General features: G+C 36.1%; 1 protein-coding gene across 2 annotated transcripts in view; it reads right to left on the bottom strand.

The window, feature by feature from the left end:
- The window catches only part of LOC141555396 (cadherin-13-like), a 956,506-nt gene extending 944,411 nt beyond the window's left edge, over window positions 1-12,095 (bottom strand). For both annotated transcript variants that reach the window (XM_074288232.1, XM_074288231.1), the window contains exon 1: window positions 11,939-12,095. In XM_074288232.1, coding sequence (XP_074144333.1) covers window positions 11,939-11,983 — 45 coding nt within the window. In that variant the 5' untranslated portion in view covers window positions 11,984-12,095. The remainder of the gene's footprint in view (window positions 1-11,938) is intronic.
- Between the last annotated feature and the right edge of the window lie 13,586 nt (window positions 12,096-25,681).

The following is a 25,681-nucleotide window of genomic DNA, read 5'->3' as shown; positions in this document are numbered from 1 at the left end:
TGCCCAGGTAGAAGGATAGAGGACTGAGAGATATATCTCCAAATTAACAAATTTTTGGCAAAAAAATTAGCAAAGATTTTCCAAGGAAAAATGTTAACAGAAGTATTAAGATAAGACTATTTTCTAATTTTCTTCTTCATTCTCCAGGTAAAAGCCAGGCCTCTGGAGCCCAAGTTCAGGAAACAGGTGAGAAGGAAAGGGGTTGGAGCTGCCTGACTAAAAAGAAGGAATAACAGAGAGGAAGGAACCATTATCAGTTGTTGTTGTTTTTTTCTTTTTTTTTTTTTTTTTAATTTTCCTTATCAAGAAGCCAAACTAACAATAAAGGAAAAAAACAGGGAAGACATTTAAGCCTCATTTTTTCATAGTCTTAAGAAAACAAAGTCATTTTCATTCAACAAAAAAATTCAGTTTAACAGATTTTAAGTGACATAAGTGTAAGGCCCTGTGCTAAATTTGGGGAATAAAAGAAAAGAGGTGGGGAATGAACCAGTCTCTGCGCTCAGAAAGCTTACATTCTATGAGGAAAAGGAAGAATACTATCTGGATATATGTAAATTTAAGGAATATGGTTCAGTGGGAAAGATATTGGATTTGGAGTGAGTAGACTTTAGTTCAACTCCCAGGCAGAGGTCAGAAATTAATCCAGCATCTCCTAATTACCTGTATCATCTCAGACAAGTCATTGAAAAGCTCTGTTTCTCAGTTTCCTCATCTGTAAAATAAAGGACCTATTACAAATTAGTTGAGTTCCTTCTAGCTCTAGATGTATTATGCTAATTAATGCAAAGTAGATTCAAAGACAGAAATTTAAGGGAGGGGGGAGCAGGAATGGGAAAGACCTCATAAAATTCACCTTGTAGTAGAAGAAAACAACCAATACATATATAAAAGTAAAGATGAAAAAAAATTATTAATCAGAACAGTTCAAAACACTTTAATCCAGTTTCAACCAGTTCAAAATAATTTAACCAGGTTCTGCCCAGTTCAAATTTAAACTAAACCAGTTCTGATCAGTTCCAACTAGTTTACACAAGTTCAAAATGCCTGAACACTTCATACCAGTTTAAACCAGTCTGACCAGTTTAAACTGGTTCAATATGGTTTAAATCTGACTCAATCCAACCAGTTTCAAGTGGTTAGTTACTTCAGTACTTTGGTGATGAGATAACTAAGTACTAAATCAATTAGGCATGTACTTCAACACTTAGTAACCAAGTAACTAAATGCATAAGTGCTAATATATTCAATTGCCTAATTATCTTTGTGCTTGATTGTCTAAATGCCTAATTGTCCAAGATCTTAAATGTCTAGATCCCAGGTCTTAAAGAGCTCTCAGTCTAAGGGGAAGACAACAAGCCAACAGGAGTATATAAACAAGATATAAACTGTATAAATTAAAGTTAGTCTCACATGGGGAGGGACTAAGATTAAGGAGGATTGGAAAAAACTTCTTTCAGAAATAAAATAGGTCTTCAAAGAAGCAGAGAAACTAGAAGGGAAAGATGAGTTAGAAAGAGCAGATCTGGAGGAGAGTCAGTGAAAATACATGGAGTAAGAAGGTAGAGTTTAATGTTAAGAGCAAAGAGCAACAACAGAGTATGTGGAGGAAATTTGCCCATTAGGATGGATTGGGGTGAAAAACTTGAGTAAGAGAGATTCATGAGCAGGTAATTGCAATACTCCAGGTGTGAAGTGCTAATGAGGTTTGTTCCATGGTATCAGTGGAGAGAAAGGAACATGTATAAGAGATGTTATGAAGGTAGAAATAACAGAACTTGAAAGGTCATTAGATATTGGGCAGGTGAGAAAAATGGAGGAGTCAGGGATAACACCTAGGTTGAAAGCCTAATTGACTGGGAAAATGATGGTCATCTCAACAATAATGTGGAAGCCAGGATGACGCTAGGATTTGAAAAGAAAGATGAGTTCTGTTTTGAACATGTTGGGTTTATTATGCTTATCGAACAGTTAGAAATGTGTGACTGGGGATCAGAAGAAAGGATAGGACAAAACAAGCAGATCCGAGGGTGGTTTACATAGAGCTGGTGACTAGAAGCGAATTGATCACCAAGTGAAATACTAGAGAAGCAGAAGAGAACAGAGTCCAAAAGTCTTGGGAAACACATGAGATTAGTCAGCTGGATGTGGATGAAGATCTGGCAAGGAAGACAGAGAAGAAGCAGTTCGATTAGTAGGAGAATTTGGAGAGAACAGGGACCAAAAAAAAAAAAAAAAAAAAAAAAAAAAAGGAAGAAAAAATAGAATAAAGAAAAGGGTGAACCACAGTGTCTTTGGCTGGGGGTGACGAAAGTATGGGGATAGTTAGAGTATAAAGAAGAGTTTGAGTGTAAAGGGCAATAAGCTTTTATTAAAACTCTATACATACTAAGCACAGTGCTAAGCACTCAGAAGACATACAAAGTCAAAAAGAAGGATTCATGTCTGGAAGACAGTAGAATTTGGCTCTCTTTTCAACTCTGCCCTTCTTAACTATACAACTTTGAAAAGTTGGTTTGCCTCTCTCTGGGCCTCAGTTTTCACCACAACAGGAAGGGGCTCTATTTCATAGATTATCTCTGATTTCTTTCCCAACTCTTCCACCCTAGGTTATTCTACATTAAAGCAAAAACATTTTTTTTCCTTCCATCATCTCTCTGAACTCACATGAAAAAGAGGATCAGCCATGGACTATTTACAGATTTGGATCTGGAAAACCATATTCCCATCACTGGATTTCTGCTGGCTTTTCCGGGGGTGGGGGACAGGGGGGGTTGAAATATACTTAGTTACTCACTTCCTGTGCTGGCTCAGATGCAGGAGGGTGTTCTCCCTGAACCAGCTGCTGCTTTCCATTGCAGATACACCTGTCACTCATCGGGCATGTGGCAGGATTTTTATTTTTTTGCTCTTTTATTTGTAGATTTTGAAACATGATTTGTTGTAGTTTGAAATGGAACATGACATGTCCAAATGTTTCTTTTACAGATATTAATTTTCTTGGATTTAAAACAAGATTGGGCTCCTGGGTAACAATTAGAAGTGGGAAACAAAAGCAAATGACTAAACCATTGCACTCAGGAGGTAATGATATAGTAGCAAGGATGCTGATCTTGGAGTCAGGAGGATTGGGTTCAAATCCTGATTCTACCACTTGTTATTTATTTGTTTTGGGGCAATGGAAATCAACTGACTTCCCCTCTCATTCTCAGTTTCCTCATTTGATAATCTCTGCCTTGACTACAAGGGATTGGGCAGGAGGAGTCATTGAATAGAATTCATCATTGAATAGAATTATGGATGGTAAACTGCTTATAACTTATTTCTTTGTAAACTGTGAAGTACTTTGTAGACAGTAAATCCATGGTTTTCTAGTATTATTCTAGATATTGATACCAAATGTTTTCAGCTGTATGAGATCTTCCCTGATTCCTCCATAGTTAGAAATAACATTTCATTTTTGAGCGCTTCAGAATGGGAGGAAGTTTGATGCAATTGAAAGGGTGTCTATTTTGAATCAGCCACTCAAGTAACATTGAATAAGTTACTTAATCTCTCTAGGACTCAATTTCTCATTTGTAAAAGGAGAGAGATTGATTAGCAGATCCCTAGGTTCTAACTTTAAATCTATGCATAAAAATATTACTTTGTTTTTCTTGATTATATTCACCGACTGGTTCAATTTAATGAACATTTATTAAGCACCTGTTATGTTCTAAGCACTATACAAGGCTCTGAGGAAAAAGGATGAGAGAAAGAGACATAATCAGAGAGAGAAAGAGGAAGAGGAAGAGAAAAGAAAAGGAAGGAAAGAAGGGAGGGAAGAAAAGAGGGACAGAGGAAAGAAGAATTCTCACCTCAGGAGCTTAAATTCTACTGTTGTGTGGAGATTAAGATGACATAGTCTATTCCATATTATAGTTCTTTGTGTTATCCTTTATTTGTCCTGCTTCATTTCAGACATTCAGGTGGTTTCTTAACTTTGTTGAGATTTCAGTTCTATATTCTCGTATTTACCTAAGCTCTCTATATTCACTATTACCATTCTAGTAAAGGTAGCTTTGACCATCCTTAGACCTGCTAATAAACTAGTCTGTTATGCAAAAGATCTGGTCATGCCATTTTTATACTCACAAATATTTATTTACTCCCTATTACTTGCATAATAAAATTGTAATTTCATTACCTGAAATTCCAGTTTCTCTCCATCCTGTCCCCAACTATCTTTTTAGCCTTGACTGTCAGCCCTCTCTGATTATAATCACTCCAGATGATGTGGATTCTTTACACTCCCTTGGAAAATATTCTATACTTTCCCACTTCTGTCACTTTTCTATAATCTCTTCCTCTCCCTGAGTAAAAACAACTAGTAGAAAGTTTCCCAAACCATCAGTCAACAGTAATGCATTAAGCACTGGATATGTGCTAGGCATTGTACCTGCTCTAGGGATAGTCCCTTTTCCCAAGGTGCTGATTATGTTCTATCAGAGAAAACAACATGTTCACATATATATATTTACAAGATACATACTGTAGAACTAAATATAACCTTCTCCTAGAGAAAAAAATCACTAGCTGCTGGGAGGATGGAGGATGGAGAACAATCAGTAAAGATCTCAATTTAATCAGATTGGGTAGTTTACAACCACCTTTCTTTTCATCTCTTTTAGGTAGGACAGTGGACTGTTGGGCCTGGAGTTAATAAGACCTGAGTTCAAATGTGGCCTCAGACAGTTAATAGTTGCATGGCTCTGAGCAAGTCACCTAAACTCCATTTTGTCATCTGTAAAATGGAGAGTATAATAGCATCTATGTCTCAAAGTTTTAAGGATGAAATGAGATAATATCTGTAAAGTACTTCGCACAGTGCCTAGCATAGTAAGTTGTATAAATGCTTCTTCTTGTTGTTGTTGTTGCTCAGACTTGGTTATAACCTTGGTAATAGAGCCATTCTCTAAAGCACCTTGACTAATTTTTAGTCTTCTTCCTCCTCTCCATCTATTGAATAAATTTTATCAATCCTTTAAAGCAGAATTTAAATACTATCTTGTCCAAGAAGACTTTGCTGAATCTGATAATGATCTTGGCTCTACAGACCTAGGACCTCCCATAGCATTTTAACTAGAACCTCTCAGGCACACTTACCATATAATGGAGCTTAATATCATTATCTGCAAATTTACAGTGCCTTATACATATTACACATTGAATAAATGTTTTGCATTGCTTCATTCATTCATGGGTCATATATAGCTGAGAATTCGATTTGGGTAGGAATCTTCCTTTTCTAAATCCTCTATCTTATCCAGCACCAGTTTTGAACACAGGTAACCAATCAATCAACATTTCTTAAGCATAGAGGTGCTAAATACATGCTTGAAGAATTGAATTTTGTATGTGTCACATCTACTTTACCATACTACAAGTTCCTGGATCAGTGCCTTCTTGTGGCGGAGGAGCTTGCATAGTTCAATGAAACTATGAGCTATGCCATGCAGAATTGCCCAAGACAGATAGGTCACAGTAGAGAATTCTGACAAGAGGTGATCTGCTGTTGAAGGAAATGGCAAACCACTCCAGTATCTTTGCCAAGAAAACTCCAATGACAGAAAACCTGGCATGCTATGGTACACGGCGGGAAGTGTGGGGCCAAGAGTCAGTCACAAATGAACAACAACAATAAGTTCTTTGAGGACAGCAACAATATCTTATATACTATAGGCATGGAATCATAAAACATAAGTCTTGTGTATAAGGGACCTTAAAATACTTCTAGTTCAGCCTCTTCATTTGACACACGAGGAAAGGAAGACTCAGAGAACTTAAGTGGTTTAGTTAATAGCTAGTACTATTCAGTGCTTTCAGGTTTGTGAATCTCATTTGATCCTCACAACTACATTAGGATGAAGATGCTCCTGTTATCCCTGTTGTACAGATGAAAAAACAGAGGCACAGAGCAGTCCACTGACTTGCCCAAGTTCACTTAGCTAGTAAACATCTGAGGGAATACTTGAACCTTAGTTTTCCTGACTCCAAGTTTAGTGGTCCATTCACTGACCAAGGTCACACAAGTAGAAAGGGAGAGAGTCCTGTGATTCTATATTCAATGCTTAGTCCAATAATGCCCACGTTTTCAGGGTCTGATTCAATGCTCTACATAGTCAGTGGCTGATAAATGATCGTCATATGAAATGAAACTGAATAGAGAGGAACAATAGGGAGCCTTTTTGAAAGAAAATGACATTCATTATGTGTTTAATACGTAGACTGTGACATTTTTCAAGGTTGGCACCCCACTTTTAAAATGTTCCCTTGCACTCTCAGAGCACAATGATATATAACAGAGAGGTGAACTTACCTGCACTTTGGGCAGTCACTAAATTTGACTGATGCCCATACATGGAGTTAGGCCAGACACATGGCAACTAGGTCAGATAAATACAAATGAAATAAAACTCATAGAGTTTAGTCATCAAATAATTGATCTCCAAATAATTGTTTAGATCATCTTATTGTCAATCTGAATCATCTGGAAGACTACAAAGTAACCACATATTGGCCATGATTTGGTATATTTTAAAGATAAATTAAACAATCAAGAATTCGTGATTCTTCTTGACCATCTAGACCCAGGATTATTTTTCACTTCAGCCTAAGAATTTTACCTTTCTATCCTGGATAAGGGGATTGCTAATTGCCTTCCATGAGAATAGATGAAAGAATGAAAAACCATTTATAAAGTCATTACTATGTTCCAGGCATTATTCTAAGTGCTAAAAATTGGGGACATAAATAGATAAAACCTTCACTTCAAGGAGTTTATTTTTTGATAGAAGACAAAATATATGAGAGAGAGGTGTTACATAAGGTGTATTTGTTCAGTGATGTCACAAGAGTGATGAATAGAATTATAGAGCAATTATTTGACATGTTCTTTCCAGGAAAGGTAATGTTTATTTCATTATTTTTAACCATAGTATGCACCTGGAGGTATGGGATTAAGAAGGCAAGACAACAGTAGCATGAGTGTCTAGGCTGAACTGAAATTTATTGAAAGCACAGAGATCAGAAACCTAGGCTTTAAGGCAAATCTACAATATTGGTTTGGAAGTAGAGGGCAGAACCCAGAAGTATAGTGAGAAGATGGTGTAAGAAAAGGAAGGGGGACTTAGAAATAGTTTGAATGAAGTTGTCATGACTTATGATGAAACCCCAGGTGGCCTGAAGTGTGCATCAGTCACACTCTATAAATTGTTGAGCCAGTTCTAGATGAATATGATGAAAATAAGCTATGGTCAATTGCATTGGCAGAGATTTCTTATCTGTCTCTAACAGGTTTATGTCAACATTGCCCCCAGGAAAACTTAAACAGTACAAAAAGGACTAGTCAGATTCATTTATTCAATTCCATGGAATATCAATTATAGGATCCTAATTCGGTGGTGGAAGTAACCTTAAAGGCCAATACCCTCATTTTACAGAAAAGAAAACTGAGTCCCAGTTTGGGGAAAAAGATTTGTCACAGTTTACACAGTGAAAAGCAAAAATGAAGTCATTCAATTCCACATACAATGCTCTTTCTAACCCTCTCTTTCAACTTTGTGAAAAAAAGGCAAAAATATCCACTCTGGTAAATTGGACTATTATTTTTTGTCTTGTTTTGGGCACCATGCAGACAAAATAACTGAATTATTGACCTTTTATTCTACTTCCCTACGGGATACCTTTATAGCTGTATGGACATAGCCAATGGTTCACTATAGTATGTGGTTACATAATTAGCAGGATTCTTTCCTATCTCGGAAGCACGACTTTGGGGATATGTGGTGTAATTTACTTCTCTGCTCTTTTATGTTTTTGGCTATATCTTTTAGACATCAAGACAGAAGTAAGGAACAAAGTGCACTGTTTTAGAAAGATTGGAAATTCCCTGGACTCTAGATTTTATTGGGCTCGATCTTTTTTCTTCCACTACTATACACAATCGGTCTGATTATTGTGGGATTGCTTAAATCTAAGTCCTTTCAAAACCCAGTTTCTGATGGAACATTGGTGTTTATGCTGTGGATGGAGCCCTCTTCTGGAGAAACTTTTCAACAGGTAATAAAACAAGGTTTTCATGGTTGCTGCTTTTTCTCTTTTTTCCCCCAAACAGAATAACTGTTGATAATCCAGGTGTCACTGAAGTAAATCAAACAGGAATTGATTCTTCATGATATGCATTCTCCCTTATCTTTCACTAACTAGGCTATTAATTGAACTCACAAAGGAATTTGATTTTCCTTAAAAATCACTGGTATTCTCTTAAACAGAGGCAAGCTCTCCCACAGGTGATAAACTTCAGAATAATTGCCATGATTTCCAGAGCTTCCCTCTGGCTTTTTCAGGGAAATTAGTTACCGAGCACATTGGTTCTATGAGGCTTCTCTGCATGATGCATTGTGACACACATTAACCACTTAGGCTTTCCTTTTCAGAACTCATGACAGCTGAGGAATAAGTGAATGTATGTGTGTGGGTGCACACGTGTGTCTATGTGTGTGACAGAGAGAGAGAAAGGAGACAAAGTGAGAGGAAGACACAGAAGAAGAGGCAGAGAGATAAAGAAAGCAATGTCTTTTGCACAAGATGATTTGATTTATGAAATGATAAATAATTGAGCATACATTAGATCCTTTGGGCAGGGTAGATTGTTCCATGCCCTTTCTACATGCATGCATTCCAACCAGGAACTTTTGCTTCCAACTGGTCTGCCGTTTTAAACTGACTGTCCCCAGTTAGCATCCTGTTCCCTAAGAGGGTTTCTGTGACTCTCATATTCAAAAACACTATAGTCTTTTTTTTTTTTTTTTTACTAGAAAACCAAAGTTCAAGCTGAAGGACTATCCTTGCTTTAAATGCAAACCTCAGAATTTTCTGGAATGTTTCAAACAGCTCCCAAGTGACTATTCTCCAGAACCTGTAGCCACTCCCTGAAAGCCTAATTCGTGAGAGATTACTCACTAATGGTTCAAACTTTTTGTTAGTTTTAGTAATTCTATTCATGGGAACAGCAAAAAAGAAAACAACTCAATATTTATTGGAGACTTTGAACCACATGCCCATCTTGATAATTTTCATGTCTGCTCCTTCTTATCTAATAAAATCCATGCCTCCACCTGCATATGTCCTCCTCTCTCCAAACACTCCAGTGCAGCCCAGAGGTGACTGCTTCCTCCTTGTGCTGACTTCCAGCCATTGTTGCCCTGAATCACATTCATCTTCCACCTCCCAACAGGCATAATACAATCTTGTGCACACCACCATGGCCAATGAGCTCACGGAGATTGATTGCTTCCAAAGGCGGGCACCGGGGGATTATGAAAGGACCGTTGCAACTGCTATGGAAAAAACACATACGCTTGCCTGAGCCCCACCAAGGCCAAGTGACTCATTTTCTTTATTACATTGTTTTTCCTTTGCCTGTGTATGTGTGTATGTGTGTGTGTGTAAGCACACTCAATTTTTTTTCTTTCTCTGCTTGAGGAAAGTTTTCCCTTGTTGAGTCAGATGGCACATTTTGGCTGCAAAAGTTACCACTCCCTTCCCTCTGACACATTTCAACTCTCTATTTTAACCCTTTGGCATTTGTCTGAGTTCCTAAATAAATAGGCTCTGTTGCAAGGGAGCAACATTAGTAGTACATTGACTCTATGAATGCATCACAATAAAGAATAGAAAAAGACACCTCCATCAAGTCCAGGACTCTGGGATACTGAAGGCATCCCCTTGCTCCCAGCTACTCTTGAAGCTGTCATCTGTGAAACTATTGGCCTGTCAGACTGTTCCCAGGGATCCACCAGATGTGTGTCTCTGTCATCTAGCTTTTACAGCTTTTAGAGAGGTAAAACTTTTGACATGACCTGAATCAAGGAATTCAGCAGTGATATTTTAAACCACTCACTAGTGAGAATGGCCAACATTGAATGAAGGTGAGGAGGAATCATTTCAGATCAGATCCCAAAGCCTCTTAACTAGGTCCAGCAATATTTGGGGTACAAGTACTAGATTGTAGAAGCCTCATGTTATAGGTTCAGTTCCACCAGGCTTCTAGGAAACACACATGTCTGGAATCACTCAGCTTCCAGTAGTCCTAGGTGACCCAGCTGCCCAGGTAGAACCTGAACCCAACTGACCATAGGTAAGCCCTGAACCATACATGGCTCTAAACCAATGGAATCTCAATATCATTCCAGTTAATGGGCATACAGCCACCACAGAGCTAAGGCACCAAGCCATTCATAAGGGGAATTCAGCACCTGGACTTCTGGCTCTTTTCCCATTCGCCTGCATCAACCAGCAAGGCAGCCCTACTCAGGAGGTGCTGATTCCATTCCAGCCCTCCAGGTTCAGCTACCTTTGACAGCTTTATTCTCTTTCCCAGCTTTCCTGCACACACTAGCAATCCCAATTGGTCAATTAGAGTCCTGGCCAGAAGTTTGGCTCCCCCAGCCTCTGATTTTTAGCTCCTCAGGGCACATTCTCACTTATTCCCTCCCACCTCCTTGCCAGCTCACTCAGCACCCTGCCCCTATCAGGTCCTCCCACTACCTTGCACAAATACAGGAAGACAGGAGATTCCTTCCTACCCTGGTCAAAATCCTAGGCCTCCTGATCACCTGTCCACTGCCACTCAATTTGGATCTCCCATTGGCTGTGACCCTAAGCAGACCTGGCTAACCATGTGCCCTCCAGCCTTGGATAAAGGGCTTCTCCGGTCTGCTCTAATCCTGGCTCCCTCTGGCTGCTCCGATTCAGCTTGCCAACCAACCATCATGCCTCTGGGTTCAGAAGTACATAGCATAACTTCACAAGGTCCCTACTCCATATTTTGAAAGGCTCCAGAAAGTGATTTTTGAGACTACACTGGCACAAGTCAATTCCTGGTAAAGCCTCCAACTAGCCTCTCTCCACAGTCCCAGCACTCTAAGGGTTAACAGAACAGCTGAAGCCCTGAGGTGGGGAGGAGGAGGTATTAACTTTTCCAGCACTCAGAGCCCAGGATGCCCAGCTTGGGATCTTCCCTAAAGAGTTTTAAAATGGGAAGGACATGAAAGGTGCAAGAGGATGAGCTTTCCAGAAGCATAGGCAGGGTATAACCGAACTAAGGGCTCCCTCCTAAGGAAACTCCCGAGCTGGAGCCCATCAGCTACAAGAAGACCACCACCAGGGAGGAGGCAGAGGGAGTTCAGGGGAGCTCCTAGCTCTCTTCCCTCCTGACTGACAGCAACAGCAGCAACAGCAGCAGTCGGCTCCTGGGTCTGGGTATATTTTCTTGCTTTCCAGCAAAAGAGAATTTAACATAAGCTAACACGGACATAGACACCCCCAAGCAAGTCAGTAATTCTGGAAAGACTCCTCCCCCCTTCCTATTAGGGGAAAGAATAAAAATGCTTCTGAACCCATTGACAAAAGCACCGGAGAGAAGACACCAATTAGTCCCTGCTGCTTTAAGAAGCTGGACATGGAGAAAAACCAACGGTCTTTTTTTTTTTTTTTTAAACCCAGCCCAAGATCCACCAAATGAAATCAAAGTTGCACCACTTGGGTACATCAAGGAATAACAAGGCAGCTTGCAAGATACTCCAGACTTCCGTTGCCTGTCGTCCCCTTCTCCGGTCATCCCAACACACACACACACACACACACACACACACACACACACACACACACACACACACACACACACACTCTAAATAACAATCCGTAACAATCCAGTGGTATCTACCCTGGAAAGCTACCGCTCCCCTATTCCAGGCTTTAACTGTATTTCAGAACCCTACAAACGCTGAGCAAGACTACCTGCATTGCAAGCACTTCTAGATTAAAAAAAATTTACAGATAGGGGAAGAGAGGGAATGGATGGCAGGACTCCAGAGCTTGCCAAGGTTTGCCTTACCTGGGACAGCAAAAAGGACAGGGTGAGCTGAGTTCTGTGCTGCATTTTGCCAGACTAGAAGCAAACGGCGGCTCTTTCATTCATGCGCCCGGCTGCACTGAGCATATTTTCGCTGTGAAACAGCCTTTGAGAAGAGACTCTGCTTTGAGAGCCAGCCAACTTCCCAAATAGATCAGCAGCATCATCACGAAAGCATTGGATAGAGGCTGATGACCAGAACCAATGGCTTTACAAGGATGATTTCTTCATAAGGCTTCCTCATTTTGCATCGCAGATATCGGGCGGGCACCTCTCACAAACACAACCCTTGAAGAAAAAAAAAAAGCATTTGCCTTTAGAGTGTTTAGTTTCAGACCTAACAAATCATGCTTATGGAACTCAATAGTCTTCTCTCCTTTTCAGAGAATAGAATTGCACAGGGGAATAGCAGCAACTTAGATCCCAGTGCAAAAGAGCCTCTTTATTAAAATGTTAATAAGATCTACTTTATTTTCAATAAATCAAAAAAATGACCCCTGCAGTTTGGGTTATTTCCAAGCCTGGAAAAACTGCACAGAGAAGAGGGGTTTATTTGGTTTGTTTATTTTTTTTTTTTTTACCTTGGGTGCTGCTGGAGTAGTGATTATATTTTGTGTTTTCCTCCTGTCTCACAAATCACAAAGAGGACAGATCAATTCTAGGCTGCAGGGGAAAAAAATCCATCATAGGGCAATAGATTTTATTAACTGCTCAGGTGATGTTGAACCTGCTTCAAATTCTACACTCATGAATCTAAGGCTAAATCTGCATCCCCCAATTATGGGAAACTTTTTTTTTTTGTGGGTTTGGAGTATCTCAGAAGTTCCCAGTCTTTGGAAATTAACATTACTGAAACCACTCCAATTTGCAGATTTAGAATACATTTGGCAAAGAAGACACCCAGTTTCTAGAAGCAAATACTTTTATTGGCATAGATAATCTGCTATTTGATAGATGTTCTCTTTTGCTTGAAAAAAAATCATAGTATCATAGGATTTAGACCTGAAAGATATTTGAGATCATTTGTCCAAATATAAGTTTATACAGGAGGAAAGTGGTATCCAGAATGATTAATCAAAGGGACACCTAGTTAGTTAAAACCAGACCAGGATTCAAATGTATGTGTATTTAACTCTAAATCCAGTGTTCTTCTAGGTAATCTAGCCACTAAAAACAAAACAAAAAAAAATAACCAGTGAGACTGTTGTTCTATGAGGGACAACTCTGTAAGAATTCAAGTCTACCATTCCAAGGAAAATGGCCAATCCTTAGATAAGACTCTCCAGAAAGATGAGGTTAGACTCAGAAAATGATGTTCCAAAGCAATTTTAAATGGCAGCCCATGGAAACTTATCATGTGTCCAAAAAAAACCCATAGAAAACAATCATAAGGTAACAGAATTATGATTTAGAATTCAAAGGAAATTTAAAGGGTAACCAGAGCCAGAGATCTTGCATAATGATTAGTCTTCAAAATCCCTTACTATTCTAAATTTCTGATTCCATGATCATCAATATCAATCACATTTTAAGAACACTTTAATGTTTCCATAGCAGTTTATATAGATGTTTTCATTTGATCCTCATTATAACCCAGGGAGATACTATCATTATTATCATCATTTTTAAGCCAAAAAAAAAAAAAAGAAGTCTCAGAGATGTTAAGTGATTTATCCAGTTACAAAGTTAGTAATTTGTTTAAGTCAGGACTCAGATCCAGCTCTTTCTGAATTTATGTCCTCAATTCTTTTTCACCTTTCAGCTTCATCATTATTACTGACATATGTTGTTGGGATCAATTCTCCCCCTTGAACCCAGGAGGCAGTATAAGATATGAGTTCACCTGTGATCACATGAATTCTCACAATCTGGAGTTATTTTCTCTCAAAAGGTAGGATAGTCAGGAAGCTTCTAAGAAATCAGTAAAGTTATACCCTTGAAACTACCACTGAGATGACCACTTCATGTTTCTCAACAATCCTCTTCTAACATTGACTTCAAAGGAGGAAAAAGAAACAGGGGGTCTAAAGATTAAGAAAGTACTAGTTCACTTTATCTGCCATGATTACAATGACTATGTTCCAATTATCATACATATTAGGAAGGAATGTTCAATTTTTGCCATTATTGAAATCTACCCTTTACCTTTCTGAATTCAAAAGAGAATCATAGAATCATAGAATTTCTTAGTGGGAAGAGGCATTAATAGACACATAATCTAACCCTTACTTCAAAGGAATCTCTGCTATAAGAAGTAGATATAACACGCGCTTACCCAGCTGCTTTTGCTCAAAAATCTCCAAAAAGGTCTCCACATCTTGAATTCCATTCCAATTTTGGGTAGATCTAATTGTTGGGAAGTTTTCCTTCCATCAATTATAATTTCTTCTCTTTTAATTTTTTTTCTATTGCTACTTCTTTCACTTAATGCCAAAGAGTACATATCCAATCAAATAAACTCACTGAGATTCTTCTATTCCAGTGGGAATTGATCTGGAAATTAGAAGACCTGAGATCTTATGAGATCTGCCTGACTCCAACAATTGTCAAATTGATATTCCTAAAGCACAGATCTGGTTATGCTATTTCCCTAGTTAAAATTTTTGTGGTAGCTCCTGTATGATTTTGGGAGGAAAATATAAAATTCTCAGCCCACCATTTGAGACCCTTCTCAAACTGATTTCCACCCAACTTTTCAGCTTGTTGTATCACACCCCTTCAGTCCAGTTAAGTCAGATAGCTAGACACTTCCCCTACATGACAATCCATATTCTATCTATGTGCCTTTGCAGAGGTGGACTAGCATTCATCATTCCCTCTGGAATCCGCCTTCTGGAATCTAAAACTTCCTTCAAGAAAACAAAAGAAAAAAAATCAATGTTTCTTATGTTCCCAGATGCAAATACTCTCTATCTTATCTGCATACAGTATATTTGGTATTCTTCTCATAGAATTCTTTAAGGGTCAGAATTGTTTAGTTTTTTTTTTTTTAATCTTGGTTTCTTCAGAGTCAAAGACAATGATTTTCACATAATATATATTTAATAAATGTCTGAAATATAAAATTGTAACAATGAGGACAGGCTAATCTGTTTAAGAAATATTTAATAGGGAAAATGAGGAATTGTAAATGGTTTGAGCTTGCTAACTAGAACCTAGATGAAACCTTGAAAAGAACTAGTTTGAGATAGGACCAAAAACCAGATTACAAAAGACTGAGTGAATGTGTGGACAAGAAGTAAAGAAAATATTAAATTTCTTTTTCTCGAGGTTCTTTATCTCTTCTTCAAAGAGAAAATAAAAATAGATTATTAGATTGACATAGTAAGCAAAGTCAGGAAAGTGGGGGTTTGTGTTTGTTCTTTTAGTATAATAGGGTCCTGATCAAGGAATAGGGGAAGGACCCAATGAAGAAAGAAAGTCTGAAGACAAGAGAATGAGATGAGAAAAATCCTAAAGGAGATACGAGACAAGATCAGAGAGTATAAAGTAAATGCTCTTTATGTTTAGTGCTAAGTAGGAGACAGAATTTAGCAAAACCGATTACATTTTAAAAAAAACCAGGAATATCTACTAACTCCATTTTTATTGGAAAAGAAAGTCTCCTACATTAAACTCATCACACCTTGAACAACAGCAGCTCACACTTGTCCTAATATAGCTACATTTCTTCATTTGGATACTTGTGATGGGGTAACCAGGATGGGAAGATACTAGCAGCACTCTTATGATCTCTGGACAGGAAATATGTCTTCTGTTTCCTGGATGGGAAGCATGCTCCTCTCAGGGACAATAGGATCCTATTGCTGGTGGATGGTTCTAGGAGGAGTGATTACTCTTTCTGCTCCATGATGTATGGAGGAAGATTTGTTGCATCTTGTAAAGGTGACTTGAAGAAGGTGGGTGGGAAATTTGGTAGAGCATTCATTTATCTTAAGTCCGCATCTTTCCTCCTTCTTAGAATTCTTATTGCATGTTTTAGAACCCTGTTACCCTTGGAGAGAAGTCAAAAGGAAAGTCAGATGGAAAACACTTTCAGGAGAAAGGAAGTAATGTCTGGAATAAAGAGGTGACTGAAGAAAAAAGGAATAGCAAGGCAGGATTGAATAGAGTGCCTGGAGATTGCCGGTACTCTTGGGGAGATTTGTCAAATAACGGCTTTTGTTTTTATTTTGGTATGTGGTGGAGTGCAAAAAAGGGAATGTGGAAAGGGCCAATGAAAAAGGGAGCCAAAAGTACCTGGGCCAGTTTCGTACCATGTAGCTCTTCTCACATGAGTATTCCCATCAATGCCTAGTTACTCTTCTGGGAAGATCATGGATTCTTTCAGCTTTGTAGGAGAAGGAATGACTGCTTCATTTGTTTTAAGTTTCTAATTATAACCCTGTCCTCATGACCTAATTTCAGGGAACCAAACTGAACTCACCATTGCCTTCTGCAGTTCTGTCACCTACTTAAAAAAAAAAAAAAAAACCTCTTTGGTTCTGTATTTATTTAAGACCTTCACCAACTATATGATCATGAAAGTGGAAGAGCAGTGACATTTGGAGATGTGGACTTAGAATAGTAAATAAGACTTGTGCAATACTCCAGAAAAACTAGTACTTAGTATGTCCTAGACACTGGTAAATGGAAATTTTCTTCTTTTGTATCAGACCTATGATTTCTGTGGCATAAGGAACTCCAGTGAAGAAATTCATTTTACCAATGTTCATCAGTGACTGTTCTGTAATTTATAGTCTTAGAGACTTGTTGTTCTTTAGGTACTGAGTAGATAAATGGCTTGTATAGGGTAACACAGTCAGTATCAGTCAGAGGCAGAGCTTAATGGCTTAAGAGGCTGTCCTTATTCCAATATCACTTTCTATCCATTATTCCATGGTTGACTTTCCTGATTCATAACAAGAGGGAGCTATTTCAGTGTGAGGGGAATTCATCAAAGAGTTCTTTGATCAATTAATTAATCTCTCTGATCTAGTAGATTACAGGGTGCTGAGCCTTTGGGGCTTTGGTGTGTGCTCCCCTTGTAAAGTATAGCATGAAAACTGGTGCCTTGTTGGAAAGAAGAAGACAATTAATGATTGGTTTTTAGTGAGTTGGGTTGTCCCTAAAATGATTTTCTGACTGTGACACAAGAGTATGGACCTCATTTATTTCAGTGAACCACCTCTTTATTCCATCTTATTAAAAAAAAAAACTATTCTCAGTCCTTCTCCTTTTTTTCATTCATAAATATATCAGAATGTAGCAGAATAACCCATTTGTGGGAAAGAAGCAATGTACACACTGTGGGTGTACATAGGTTCCCTCCTCTCTACCTTACCCCTATGGTTAATTGTGGCCATGGAGCAAAAAATGCATGACACATATATCCTTACCCACTTAGGCTGATATTGAAATTCATAGACAGTTTTTTTTCCAAATCCCAACTTGCATTGTAGAGGTGGGAGGATTTTGACTTCCTGAATACTGTAACTCTGGAATTTGGCCTTGTAGTTAGAGAAGAGAGATTAGGCTACCACAAACCTTTAACACTGCTAAATGAGTAATCCCAACTTCAAATGTTTAGGGATTAGACCTTTTGAAGAGAAAGGGGGATTTTATGAGGAATCTCTCAACAAGAGAAATGAGTGGATCACCTATGTGGCCTCTGCAGGAAGAAGGCAAAACCTCAGCATGGTGTCATTAAAGATCAGAACTTACTTTCTTACTTTCTTACTTTCTGGTGAGTTATGCAATGCAAGTTCAACAATAAAGGGGGCAACTATCTGATTATATCTCCCCAAAATGTTTTCTTTTTAGGGGTATAAGAGACTTCAGCAGAGTTGGTTGAATATCTACACAGATCTCTAAGAGATGAAAAAGAGGGATATTGTTTGTTCAGCGGTCATACCAAAGAGTTTCACAAAAGAGTCACACAACTACTAAGTGTCTGAGACCAAATCTGAACTCACATTTTCCTGACTACAGAAGTAGTACTCTAACATCTAGCTGCCTCTAATAGATATTTGCATGCTTTAAATGTTTTTTTTTATTGTTGTTAGTGTTGTTTTTTAATCATTTAATAGCCTTCTCTCTCTCCTTTTTTGTTTATTTTTTTTTTATGTATCTGTTGGTAGAGCCAATATCATGAAGTCCTTTATATTATCTATTTTTTACTATGATGTAAAATAAAGGTTCTCCTATAGCCAATATTTGTTGCTTAGCTTGAGCAATAAAATATTATATGAAATATGGAGATTCTTTTTATTCACATATGTGGAAACTTAGAAATGAACCATAGTTGTTAGAGATTTTTCTTGGAGGAAATTCTGGGGTGGGGACATGAGAACATCACTAATTTAGAGATCAAGTTAGAACTAGTTTGTGTGAGTACAGATTCCTAGGAAGTTAGGGGGAAAGTTTGGATTAAAGGTTACATCAGGGAAGTGTAATCAGAATATAATCTATTTTTGGCCTTTCCCACAGTGGGCAATAAGCTGCTTGCTGGAAATTTATTTAACATTCCCTTAAGTTCTTAGGGACCGGCTTTGACTGTGAATTGGAAGAGGTTTGTGGGAAACCGAAGGATGCCAAGAGTCTTTTGAAGGGATTCGGAAATAAAAGATAGATTTAGGGAGAGAACAACAAGTTAAAAATGTTTTTTGAGAATAAGATTCTGATTTCTGAATCAGATTTTAAAGTCTAAGAATGATATGGAATGTACCTAATAAGAATTGGTTTAAAAATGTGTTTGTCTGATGAGTCTGCTAAAATTATTTTATACTTTTAATGCTATATCAGTCATACTATGAAGAGAATAATTTGTAGAACAAAACAAAATAATAACAAAATTCAATGGAAGGTCTAGAATACCAATGGAAATAAATGAGGAAAGGGGGTAGGAATGATGGGGACATGACACTTTAAACTTCTAATTTTATTATATAACAGTGATCATCACACATATTTAGTATTGTCTAAAAAAACTAGAAAATTGGTCAAACAGAATAAACAGAAGAAGTAGCAGATGAACTCTTCAGAATAATGTTTAACAAACCAAGAATGTAAAGGATTGGGGGAAAGGAATCCCTGGTTGACAAGAACTGCTGGGACTAGAAAATAGTTTGGCAGCCAATTCTTAGACCTGCATAACATAGCACAATGAGCTTTAAATGGATATTTGAATTGAATATAAAAGGTCACATAACAAAACAATGGAGAATAGAAGAATGTACCTTTGAAAGCATTGCCTAGAGGAAGATTTCTTACCAAACAAATGATAGAGATCATAAAAAAGAAAATAGACAATTTTGAATCCATAAAATTAAGAGGCTTTTGCAGAAGCAAAATTAGCATGCTATGATAAGGAAGATTTCTTTGCAACAAATACTTCTGATAGAAGTCTGATATCCAAGATTTATAGGTAATTAATATATATAAGAATAGCCATAGCCATTAGCAGTTATACCAAATAAAAGTAAGACAAAATCTTGCTCTGGATCACTAACAATAAGAGAACAAACTAAAATAACTCTGAATTTTCACTTCACATCTATCAAGTTGGTAAATATGGTGAAATATGGCAATATTAAGAAGTCAAGTTAGATCTAGTTTGTGTGAGCACAGAGTCCTAGGAAACTGCCAAAGAATGTTGGATTTAAAGTTACATCAGGGAGACTTTGGGAAAATGGCCATAGTAATAGACTATTGAAGGAGTCCGAAGTGGTTTAGCTATTCTGAAAAACAATTTAAAATGAACCAAGAAAAATTGTTAATCTGCTTTTGTCCTTTGATCCAGGAATTTCACTACTGGATACATATTCTGAGGAGTCCAAAGACTGTTTGTCCAAAAGTGATTCATAGATATATAGAGAGACAGATAAGAGATATAGATATGTACACACATAAACATATATATGTATGTGTGTTTATGTATATTGTATGTGCATATCAAAATATTTATAGAAACACTTTTTAAGATAGTAAAATAATGGAAACCAAGTAGGGCACATTGATTCAAAGAAGATTAAAAAATAATAATAAAGAACTAGTCTTGAAGCCAGGAAGACTTGGGTTAGAGTCCTATTACTGATTTATACTGTATGATACTAGTAATTTAATTTCTAAGTAATTAAGGCAAAGTAATTTAATTTCTTGATGCCTTGGGCAATTCTCTAAAACTGTAACTTACAGAGAAAAAATTGATGTACTTTGAGGGAACTTAGAATTTGAACTTTGGTCTTTCTGATTCTAAAACCAGCACTTTATCCACTCTGCCATCTAGCTGCTTCTTATGGACTGTTTGAATGTTTTAAGTGTTTCCTGTCTCTTCTGATGGATTCCTGGACATCTTTTGAATGCTTTGTATCATTTATATATCTATTTCTGAGCTCCAATCAACTCTTTATATCATCTGTAAAGTAAAATAAAGACTCCTGTACCCAGGATGCAATATTAGACTTATTCTTTGTAATTCTACTTTTTTTTAGACATTGTCTAGCATATAGTATGTACTTAATAAATTTTTATTGAGTGGAATTTTTCACCAAGTAGTTTCCAATGCTAAAAAAAGAAAGCATAGTTCTCAACATTAATGTAAGGTAATATTATTGTGGAATTCAAAGAAGCATGGGCAGAAACATGAACTGATTAAAGATAAGGAAGCAGAATTAGCAGAATGATAGGCATAAGGATGACAATAATGTAAATAAAAAAAAAAACCCACTAACAAGCCAAATCCTAGATATAATGACCATTTCAGTGCTGGAAAGAGATTAGAAGCAACTTCTTTCTTTGGAACCAGAGGGGAAGATAAGAAAAGATAAGGAAAACTGCATTCATGATCACATGCAGTTAATGTATCATTTAATTTTGCTCAACTTGTTTTCTTTATTAAAAGAAAAAGTATTTTCCAAAAGGACAATGATATTAAAAATAAAAAGAACTAACACATTTAATTTTTGAAATGATATTTATCTAAAATCTTACATATGTAATAAAAGGGGCTTTGAATTAGAAATGATAGGGAAGGGAGAAATCTTCTCATGCAGCCATCATTTTAAATGACATGAAGAATAGGTGCAATATACTAAGACTATTAGTAGTAAAAATACCTACAAGTTCATAAGTGGCAAAATCCAAAAAGTACTTAATAATAAAGCTTATAAGCTCAGATGGCTATGCAGAATTATACAGAAAATTGAATAAACTAAAGATTTTAATACAGTGATATGAAGTTGGAACTAGTAAAATGAGACTCATGACTTGAATAAATCCCCATAAATTCTTCAATGTGTGATTTACTCAGGAATGTACTAGAGCTAGCTAGTATGTTCCTCTAAGTCTATTCTTAAATTTTCATTTTATTCATTCACACCTTGCAAATGAGTAAAGGCTATAAATCACACCTTGATTTATTGTTTAGTTAGTTGTCCAGTACTAAGAAAATAATAAAGAAAAAGATAATAATTCAGACTAAAAGTGTGTCATGAACATGTTTTCCCCCAAATATTACCAACATAACTCTGGGTCTATAACAGTCTAGACACCTTCCTTTGTATCAGTGTTGTTGTAATTGAAAAGAAGGAGTAGGGTGAAATAGAATTTGGAATACAACTTTTGCAATATTAGAAATTGTTTTAACATGTAATTGGGAAAAAATAAAATGTTATTAAAAGAAAGAAAAGAAGATTATGTCACATGGAGTTGGGAAAGTCCTGAGTTGGAATCTCAAACTTTTATTAGCTATATGACCTTGGATACATGAGTTAAACTTTTGGGCTTTCAGTTTTATCCATTGTAACAGAAAGATAAAAACACTTATTTCAACCAGAAGCTATGTGACATTATGGAAATACTTTTTCATTGAGAGCTGGAGGACCTGGATTTAAATTCTAGCTCTGTTGCCAGTGTTCTCAGGAAGCCACATAGGAATCCCAGGCCTTAGTTTACTTAGTTGTAAAATAGATATAGACTATATGGCCTATAAGTTTCCTTTTTTTCTCTAAAGTTATTATTCTAATATAAAATAAGAAAGGCACAAATGAATGTAAATGCCAAGGAAAGACTTAGAGATTAAATAAATTATTATATGTTTAGAAGTAATCTTTTTTTATGAAAGCTTTTATTTTCAAAATATATGCATGGATAATTTTTCAACATAGACTCTTGCAAAATTTTGTGTTCCAAATTTTCCCTTCCCCCCAACTCCCTCCCCTAGATGACAAATAATCTAATATATGTTAAACATCTTAAAAATAAATTTTAAATCCAATATATATATTCATAGTTACACAATTATTGTGCTGCACAAGAAAAATCAGATCAAAAAAAAAAAAGAAAACAAAATGAGAAAGAAAACAAAATGTAAGGAAATAACAATAAAAAGGTGAAAATACTATGTTATGATCCACATCCAGTCCCCACAGTCCTTTTCTTCATCACAAAATCATTTTTATTAGGCTGACTCATCTCACTGTTGAAAAGAGCCATGTCCATCGAATAGATCATCATATAATCTTGCTGTTGCTGTATACAGTGTTCTCCTGGTTCTACTCACTTCACTTAGCATCAGTTCATGTAAGTTTCTCCAGATCTCTCTGAAATCATCCTTCTGATCCTTTCTTATAGCACAATAACATTCTATAACATTCATACACCATAAACGTATTCAGCTATTCTCGAACTGATGAACATCCACTCAGTTTCCAATTTTTTGCCACTACAAAAAGAGCTGCTATAAACATTTTTGCAACATATGTCCTTTCCCCTTTTTTATAATCTCTTTGGGATAGAGATCCAGTAGAGACATGGCTGGATTAAAGGGTATACAGTTTCATAATCCTTTGGTCATAGTTCCAAATTGCTTTCCAAAAGAGTTGGGTCAGTTGACAACTCCACCAACAATGTGTTAGTATCCAATTTTCCTACATCCTCTCCAACATTCATCATTATCTTTTCCTGTTATCTAACATAATTTGAAAGGTGTGTGGTGTTACCTCAGAGTTGTATTAATTTGTATTTCTCTGATCAATAATTATATAGAGAATTTTTTCATATGACTAAAAATAGTTTTAACTTCTTCACCTGAAAATTGTCTGTTTATATCCTTTAACCATTTATCCATTGGAGAATAGCTTGAATTCTTATAAATTTGAGTCAATTCTCTCTATATATATTAGAAAAGAGGCCTTTATTAGAACCCTTTGATATAATTTTCCCACTTTAATACTTCCCCTCTAACCTTATCTGCATTGATTTTGTTTGTACAAAACCTTTTTAACTTAAAATAATCAAAATTACCCATTTTGCATTCCATAATGTAATTTAGTTCATCTTTGGCCACAAATGCCTTCCTTCTCCTCATATCTGAGAGGTAGACTAACCTTTGTTCTTCTAAGTTGTTTATTGTATCACTGTTGATGTCTAAATCATGAACCTATTTCAACTTTATCTTGGTATCAGATGTTAGGTGTGAATCAATGCCTAGTTTCTGCCATACTACTTTTCAATTTTCCCAACAATTTTTGTCAAATAATTATCTCAGAAGCTGGGGTCTTTGGATTTATTGTTACTATAGTCACTAACTACTTTGTGAACCTTACCTGTTCTACTGGTTGACCACTCTATTTCTGTAGCAATGTAATGATTATATATAAATGTAGTTGGTAGTCTATCTGCCAAGACAAATACAGGAACTATATGAACACAATTACAAAACACTTTTCATACAAATAAAGTCAGATCTAATCAATTGGGAAAATACCAAGTGCTCCTGGGTAGATCCAGCTAATATAATAAAAATGATAGTTCTACCTAAATTAATCTATTTATTCAGTGCCATGCCAATCAAACTCTCAAGAAATTTTTTTACAGAGCTATAAAAATTAATAACAAAGTTTATCTGGAAGAACAAAAGATCAAGAATTTCAAGGGAATTAATGAAAAAATGCAAAACCATGTGGCCTAGCTATACCAGAATTAAAACTATATTATGAAACTGCATTCATCAAAACCATCTGCGGCGACTCTGCATAGACCAACATCTCACATGATATATGGTCAAAATGGAGAAAATAAAAAGCTTTTGCACAAACAAAATTAATGCAGCCAGAATTAGAAGGAAAACAGAAAACAAGGGGGAAATACTTGGGAGTATACCTGTGTAAACAACAACCAAAAAAATCACAGTAATTTTCTCTGAAAAAAACTTAATTTTGATATAAAGAGCTAAGAGAAATATAGAAAAATAAGCATTTCCTATTTGATAAATGGTTAAAAGATATGAAAAGAGTTTTCAGATGAAATCAAAGCTATCAATTATCAAAACATTCTAAAGTGGAACTGATTGGGAACATTCAAATTAAAACACCTAAATTGGCTGACATGACAGAAAAAGAACATAACATACTAAAATGGATATGGAAAAATTGGGACACCTAACATGCGGTTGATGCAGTTGTGAACTAATCCAACCATTCTGGAGAACAATTTGGAACCATTCCCAAAGGGCTATAAAACTATCCAAGCCCTTCGACTTAGAAATATCACTACTCATTCTATATCTCAAATGAATAAAATAAAAGGGAAAATGACATATTTGTACAAAATTATTTATAGCTTGAAAATTGAGATTGGTTAAAGAAGATATGGTTATGATTATGATAAAATATGATTTTGCTATAGGAAATGAGAAGCAGGTAATTTCTAGAAAAAAAAAAACAACTTGGAAAGACTTAATATGAACTAATCTAAAGTAAAGTAATTAGAATGAAAAGAACATTGTACACAGTAGCAACAATACTATATGGATTATAGGTGAAAGATTTAGCTATTCTGGTCAAGAAAATGATCCTAGAGAATTCCAAAGGACCCGTGATGAAAAATGATGTCCACCTCCAGAAAGAGAACTTATAAATCATGAATGTAGATTAAAGTATACTTTTTAAACTTCACTTGTATTACTTTTTTGCAACATAGTCAATATATAAATATATGTTCACTTATACTTGATGTCTCATTGTTCTAATTCTAATTCTAAAATTGTTCACTAATTTTTAGTGAATTATTTTCTTCAGTTATCTCTTTTTGTATTTAACCAATTGAACTTTTAAATGAGTTGTTTTATTCATTGGTTTTTTTTTTTCTATTTCATCAAATCTATTTTGTAAGGAGTTATATGCATTTTCCATTTCTCTTTTTTTTTTAAATTAAAGCTTTTTATTTTCAAAACATATGCAAAAATAATTTTCAAATCCCTCCCTTTCATACCCCCCCTCTCCTAGACAGCAAGTAATCCAGTATGTGTTAAACATGTGCAATTCTTCTATACATATTTCCACAATTATCATGCTGTACAAGAAACACCAGATCAAAAAAGAAAAATGAGAAAGAAAATAAAATGCAAGCAAACAATAACAAAAAAAAGTGATAATACTATGTTGTGATCCACACTCAATTTCTACTCTCTGGGTGCAGATGGTTTTCTTCATCACAAGATCATTAGAATTGTCCTGAATTACCTTGATGTTGAAAGGAGCCATATCCATCAGAATTGATTGATGTAATAAGTAAATAAAATTAGTTGGAATTGGCATTTTTATTATATTGGTTCAGTCTATTGATGAGCAATTAATATTTTCCAGTTGTTTATATTTGTCTTTATTTCTATGAAAAGTACTTTGTAATCATATTAATATAATCTTTGAGTTTGTTTTGGCAGGTATCTTTTATACCTTTATTTAC

The sequence above is a fragment of the Sminthopsis crassicaudata genome, chromosome 2 (assembly GCF_048593235.1).
Source record: "Sminthopsis crassicaudata isolate SCR6 chromosome 2, ASM4859323v1, whole genome shotgun sequence".
Classification (NCBI taxonomy): Eukaryota; Metazoa; Chordata; class Mammalia; order Dasyuromorphia; family Dasyuridae; genus Sminthopsis; species Sminthopsis crassicaudata.
Note: the sequence above shows the minus strand (reverse complement) of the source record. Positions and strands in the feature narration are given on the sequence as shown.